Consider the following 7,564-nt stretch of genomic DNA (forward strand, 5'->3'; position numbering starts at 1 on the left):
TATAACACAATCGTTTTCGACCTGGTACTAACCGAGCATAGCCCGAGTTCGATCCAGCCCATTTTGATTCGTTTGATTCAGCTCAACCAGCATAACCCATTTTGACCCACCCAACTTGACCCAGCTCGCACAACTTAGCCCACCCTGCATGCCCAACACGCGCGGCTCACGACACAACCCACCCTAAACGCCTGACCCACCCAACCTACACAACCTAGTGAACCCACGTACAGCTAGGGCTGGCAAATAGATCAGTTCAGGTCACTTTCGTGTTCGGGTCATTTCGGTTTCGGGTCAAAAATTCCCAACCCTAACCTAATCCATTTAGTTTTTCGGATTGAAAAGTATGACCCGACCTGATCTGATTAGTTTATTTTCGGGTCAACTTGAAATGACCCATTTAACTTTTTTTTAAATGATTTGTGTAACCCAATTTATTTTGTTGCTTTGGGTGTAAAGTGGGTCAACCTAAACATATTAATTAGAGTATGAAGTTAGCGATGTTTATATATAATCATTGATTCAAGAATCATTGGCAAATAACAACACACAACCAATTAATAAAAGAAAAAAAATAAAAGAATTAATATTGTGTTAGGGTTTGTTCTCATACGATTATTTTCAGTTCAGTTAAGTTCAGTTCAACTCTAATAAGTTTAGTTTAGTTTAGTTCAGCTCCCAATTTCATTCTCTTATAAAATATTCATTTCAGTTCAGTTTAGTTCTGCTCAGCTCTAATAAGTTCAGTTCAGTTCAGCTTTAATAAGTTCAGTTTAGTTCAATTCAATTCAGCTCATTTCAGTCAATGGGAACAGACCCTTAGATTGATAGACGACGACCAGGTTGAGACTTGGAATTGATTGACTTTTCACCAAGTAGACAGAAGTGGAGGTAAGTTTGTGATGGTCGGTGTTTTTTGTGGAGTAAGGAGCAAACAGTAAAGAGATGAAATATAAAAAAGAGATGGGATTTGAGGCAGCCACAACATTTGAAGTTTGAGAAAGTGAGAACACCGGAAAAAGGAAAGGTTATATATAATTAGGGTTCGTTGAGAGTTTATTTTGGGTTGAATTTGTTGCCAAGTTGGATTAGTTTTACACTTGATTTTGACCTATGATTTTTTTTGGGTTACATGGGTCATTTTTGGGTTGAAATTTTAAACCTTAATCTAACCCATATAATTATCAGGTCGGGTTCGTGTCAACCCATTTAAGTTTTCGGGTTAAAAACCTCAATCTAAACCCGTTATTTTCAGGTCAGGTTCGAGTCGGGTTTTTGGATCGTGTCATCTTTTGCCAGACCTATGCACGACCTACTCTATCTAATAGTTACATTCATAGCTCTAGTTTCACTTCACATGCATGCATGCAGTGCTAAACGAGTAAACGACTAGTTTTTTTTAAAAAAAAAAAAAAAGAAAAAAAAGACTGATGACATAAATTTTTCGTATGAAATTAATATGAAAAATTTAAACCAATTTATCAATGAATATGGGGATCGATCAGATAGATTACGACTTAGGGAGATGGGCAAAATATTAAAATGTCTTCGGACTCCAGCTCCACCATAACCTTCTTCAACCAATCATCGAATTCAGCTATGCCACCTCCATCACAGCCAACATTTCAACTTTCGTCCGTTCTTGATAGCATGAAACGTAAGTGACTCACTTATTTTTAGTGGATTTCCAATAATTTATGAAATCGCTACTATTCAGTATCAAAGCTGAAGGTTTGGAAAATCTTATAGAATTTTAATATTATTGTTTAAGTATCGATTTTGATGTTAGTCAATATATTAGTTAATCCAAATCTGTTTTGGAGGTCTTTATGATCATTATGCATCTATTTATAGCTCTAATTCAGCTACACCATCTAGTAGTTATGATTCTAGATTTGGTGCTCTTCTTGACAAAGTTATGAAAATAAACACAAAGCATCTACATCATTTTCATCAACATCTTCTTCAACAATAACTATTAATGATTATTTGTCATACCTACACGAGGCCAACAGAAGCTTCCAAATTATATGATTATTTTCCACTTTCCTTGATTCCACTCTTCCTCCAATTCTCTCATACTTTTTTCCCATCAACTAGACAACCACCACGCTTATTATGACCTATGAGAGGATTGCATAGTTACGTGTATGTGATAGAGTATAAAAAACATATTTCTGGGCCTCAACCATCAGCTTAAGCTTTTGGTTAAGTTGGTCCTTTAACATGGTATCAGAGTCGGGCCCACGATATGGGACCTTAAATGGCTAAAGTTCACTAGGCCAAGAGTTGGTCCTTGTGAGGGGGAGTGAAGAAACACTCTAGCCCAAAAAATCACATGAGACAAAGATAAAAAGGGACCTTACATGTGAGGGAGAGTGTTTGAAGAATAGACCTCCCAAGTATCATTACATATAAGTGTCTCACATTGGTTGAAGAAGAGAGAGTTAATTACTTTATAAGGCTAAGGGGCTACTCCTCCTATTGCCATATAGTTTTGGGATGAAACCTCCTTTGAACTTGTAAAATGGACTCGCACTCTTGAATTGTGGGTACAGCCCAGACCCGTATTTAACAACGTGGCATATATAACTGTTGTATAAGAAATTTTCAGGATGGAAGTGGTAGCTATCAAAATGATACGAAGTAATAATAACACCACTATTGAATCTACTTTGGTCCAACAATTCATAATAATAATAACGAACATTGATAAGCAAATCGACACTCCTTGTCTACTCTCCGCTGGCTCACTTGTATAACTTGCTTGATGAAGAGTAAAGTTATTGGTACAAATCCATAATTGATCTCAACCACAATAGTACACAACATCATGCAATGGTTCCACTAACAAATTATATGACTTTTCACTTTAAAAATAGAACTAGTAGTTAGTTCCATGTGTAAAAGCATAACTTATATCTCATTATTAATTATCAACCTAAATCATCTACTATTTATACTCTTGGAGAGTTACATGTATATGATCACAACCAACATTGGCAAAGTCACACAATAAAAGAATATGGCATCATATTTTCCAAAAACTAACACTTTCTTGCTCTTACTAGTCTTATTTTATTACACCAAATTAACTAATGGGCAAAATTTCTCGGATCAACACCACCCAATATCCATATCCCAAACCCGAGCCGAAAAAATGACTCACCTACACTTCTTTTTTCAAGACATTGAAAGTGGCAAACGCCCAACCGCGGTCCAAATAGCTAGCCCAAACCGCCGTTATGGTACAAATTTTGGGAATGTGTTCATGGCAGATGATCCATTAACCGTTAGGGCGGATCGTAGATCGGAGATCATAGGGCGAGCCCAAGGGGTGTATGGGTTTGCATCTCAAGAAAATGTTGCATTGTTAATGGCTATAAATTATGTGTTTACTAAGGGAAAATACAATGGGAGTAGTATAAGTATAATTGGAAGAAATCCTCCAATGCAAAAAGTTAGGGAGATGCCTATTGTTGGTGGAACTGGGCTTTTTCGGTTTGCTCGTGGATATGCTTTGGCCCATACTGTTTGGTCCAACACACAAGGAGATGCTATTGTGGAGTATCATGTTTATGTCTACCACTATTAGATAATAATCCTCTTGAATTTACTACAAGTATAACATTTAATAATTTATTAAATGACTCGGTTAATAATGTAATTTCTTTATTTTATAGAATTTCTTTATAAATTTTTTTATATACAATGATAAGAAAAATGAAAACATTAGGAAGCCCTCCTCACAAGGAGAATTCCCACAATTCCTAATGCGTCTAAAAAAAGGATGAGAATTTTTCTTACTGTTTATTTCCTGTTATTTACGCATGGATTAATAATACTTGTATACAATTTTGTTTGATTTTATGTGTTGTTTTAATATTTATTTAATAATTGTTCCAATCACTTACTAAGTATGTATAATAGATTACTATTATCTCTGTTTCAAAATAAATGACACTTTCACACTATTCAAATGCATCACTTTGACCACCGTTATTTCTTTATACATATGATTAAATATAGTCATATTGGTATTTGATACAATCGTCTCAACGTATGATTTCTAAATTCTAACTTTTTTTTTTAAATTATACATAATTTTAATTAAAAAACAATTCTTTAAAATTATGCCAAAAATATAACAATCAAAGTGTGACCTTCATTCTAAAAGAGAGGGATGTGGGAGTATGTATTAGACGAATGACTATAAGAAAAAGTTAAACAAAGGTAAATGTGGGTGATTGTAATCGTGTAAGGTTGCATAAGAGGCCAGGGAGTAATTGCTAGAAGAATAGAAGATGGTTAAATGTAAAGAAAAGTTGAATAAAATATACTCCATAGTCCGTACAATAAAGTGTTTAGAAAAGGCCATATCGAGTAAGACTGTATGTTAAGGGAGTTTAAAATAAAGTTATTAGAAAAACAAAAAGTATAGAACTAGTAATTAATCATTAAAGAACAACTCTCATTGACATCATTTGTCCTAAATTTGTGATTCTATCTACAACAAATTAAAACACAATATTTATCATTTTCATATTGGTCACACACTCGCTTGACCCAATAACGACTTCCAAGTTCCACATTGTGATCAACGAGCCTCTAATAGGAACAAATAGAATTTGATAAACTTCTGGGTAGAACGGACTCACGGTGAGTCCATCATCTTCATTCTTTAGTTCTCCTTATTTCCCTTTCTCTCTTCTCAATTTTCCACTCCTCTCCTCTCCACTCTCTCTCTCCTCCCTTTTCTCTGGTGACCTCTCCCTCGATATTCACACTCTTCCCAGGCCAATTCCCATCTCCATCATCAACCCTAATACGAAAGCCCCGAAATTTCCGAAATTGACCCCATTAAAGGTGCTCTTCTCGTTTTTCAAATTATTTGGCCTTTCTTAGTTGGATGCTAATAATAAGTCAGAATCCTAAGCTACGCTGTGATATCATGATAATTCTTAATTATATTGGATCATACACAAGTGACAAGTCTATGCTAGCTAGAAGATTCGAAAAAGTTTCTTTCAATATTTAAGAAGATAAAAAAATTAAGGAAATATTACAAAAACTCACCTTTTTTTTATTTTATTTTATTTTTTTTATTTTTTAATCACCTTTTAAAAAAAAGTTGTAAAGACTATCAATTTTAAAAATTTTATTGCAACTTACCACTAGTTCAATGTAAAACAATTGGTAAATTTGGCTAAAAAAATGATAATTTGTAACAATATTTTCAAAATTGGTGGTATTTTACAATATTTTTTTTAATAAATTAGTTATATGCATAAAAAAAAAAAATAAAAAAAAAAAAATAAAAAAAAATTTAAAAGGTGGTTGTTTGTAAAATTTTCAAAAACTAATAATTCACACAAATTTTAACCATAACCAAAGCTTACACACTTGAGTACTTAGATAGTGCTCTAAAATTTTGTTTCTTTTTGACAGAATGTGTAATGTAATCCATATACATGCCTTCACTTATAATGCACACAATACGTATTAATTATTGGATCACAAATCTTCAACTATTATTACGGTGATGCTTTTCAAAATGTCAATTGGTAGACATGGTAGTAGGTGAAGTGTATATTATTTAATTATATATTGCTCTTTGAGTCTTTGGTGATTTATCCACTAATAGTTGTTTGGCTAATAAAATGGAATCAATTCATTTTAGCAAAAGTCTATATACTCCCTCCGTAACTTTTTACTCGCAACAATTACTATTTTTAGCCGTAACACATTACTTGCAATAAATTTATTTTTTTTCTTTTATGGTAAATTTTTTTTATATGATTTTACAATATTACCCTTACTTTTTTTCCTAAGTACCCTAATTAAACTACTGATTATAACTTAATAATTTAAACCCTTACATTAACTAACTTAATTATTTCCCCAAAATCATTACTCTCCCATCTAAATTCATTCTCATCTTTTGTATAAAAAAAGTTCTTTCTCATCTTGATTGGGAACCACCACTAGTCCACCACCAATCTCCATTCTTTGTTCATCATCCAAAAATTCACCTCAGTACACCACCGTCGCTGGAAGTTGCTGCTGATGTCCCTTTTGTTGCGGTCGCCTCCGTTTTCTCTCTCTTCCTCTTCTTGTTGTTTTGTGAATGAGGTGAAACACGTATTTGAAGGTTTTATGGTTAAATTTAACCATGAATACTCTAGATCTGGAGTTTTGATGGTTAAATTTGACCAATTAAAGCTTTAATTGATGATAGAGAGTTGTGGGTTTCGGATTTTGGGGTTATGGGTTTGGGTTCGAGTTCGTGGGTTGTGGATTTTGGGATTGGGGGTTGTGGGTTGTGGGTTTCAAGGTTGTGGACTTGTGGGTGGTGGATTTGGGTTCGTGGGTTGTGGGTTTCGGGGTTGTGGGTGGTGGTTCTGGGTTCTTTGGTTGTTTGGTTGGTGGTTCAAATTTTCTGGGTTAGCGGGTTGGTGGTTTGAATTTTCTTGCTTCGTGGGTTGATTTGGTTGGTGGTTTGAATTTTCTAGGTTCGTGGGTTGGTGGTTTGAATTTTCGGGGTTGTAGGTGGTGGTTTTGGGGTTGTGGATGGTGGTTCTGGGTTCGTGGGTTACATTTTGGGTTTCGGGGTTGTAGGTGGGCGAAATCGGGGGTGGTGCTAGGTGGTGGTGGTGGCATGGTGCTAGGTGGTGGTGGTATGGTGCAAGGCGGTGGTGGTGTTGGTGATAGGTGGTTGTAATTGTTTTTTTTTTTTATTTTTTTTTAATTTGGGTTGGATTAATATTAAACACATGCCCTTATTTTTTGTTAATTACACTTACCATCTTTTGCTAGGAGTCCGCAAACTACTAGTTTGTTGCGAGTAAAACGTTACGGAGGGAGTAAATTAGTCTGATGACCTTTAATTTTTTTTGTTTTCTTATTATATACTACCTCCATTTTTTATTTAGTTGACACGTTTTGACTTTTGTACTATTCACACACCTCCCTTTGACCGTGTTTTGTGCTTTAGACGTAATGAAAAATATAGTCATGTGGGATTTTGTTAGATTCGTCACGTAATATACTTTCAAAATATCAACTTTTCATAATTTTTGTTTATCGATAATTAAAGATATTAATGATTGAATAAGTGCATTGACAAACGTAATTAAAGAAATGTATCAACTAAAGAAACGGAGGAAGTATATGGTATTTTAATTTGACTTAGAGGAAAATTATTGTAACCAAATAAAAAACAAAAATAAAACAAAGAATAAGAATTTGAAGATCTAATCTTATTATTGGATCTTTGAGTCTTTCTCATTAATAAAAAATTGTAACTATTGACATAATCTTTTAATTCTTGCTAGAGTTACTGAGGTGTGCAGGAATTCATTATTTTCCTTATTTTCAAAGGCTTAACCCGATCACTATCTTAAACCAGATTGATGCATACTCTTTTTTAAAGCAAATACTTTTATTTTAGTGTTCTACGATAGTATGTAGAGTAACTAATGATTTATAGTTTAATCATCCTCCCTCTAATTCTTTTTACTACCTCCGTAATATATTAGTTGTAACTTTAGGGTATTATTTATGA

The 7,564-nt window shown here is 33.9% G+C and overlaps 1 protein-coding gene across 1 annotated transcript; it reads left to right on the forward strand.

The window, feature by feature from the left end:
* Window positions 1–2,953: 2,953 nt before the first annotated feature.
* On the forward strand, window positions 2,954–3,767 carry LOC110716114 (dirigent protein 21-like). The gene has a single exon (XM_021894748.1). The coding sequence runs from the start codon at window positions 3,026–3,028 to the stop codon at window positions 3,593–3,595; it is 570 nt and encodes a 189-aa protein (XP_021750440.1). The 5' UTR covers window positions 2,954–3,025; the 3' UTR covers window positions 3,596–3,767.
* The last annotated feature ends 3,797 nt before the right edge of the window (window positions 3,768–7,564 follow it).

The sequence above is a fragment of the Chenopodium quinoa genome, unplaced genomic scaffold (genome assembly GCF_001683475.1).
Source record: "Chenopodium quinoa cultivar QQ74 unplaced genomic scaffold, ASM168347v1, whole genome shotgun sequence".
In the NCBI taxonomy this organism is placed as follows: Eukaryota; Viridiplantae; Streptophyta; class Magnoliopsida; order Caryophyllales; family Amaranthaceae; genus Chenopodium; species Chenopodium quinoa.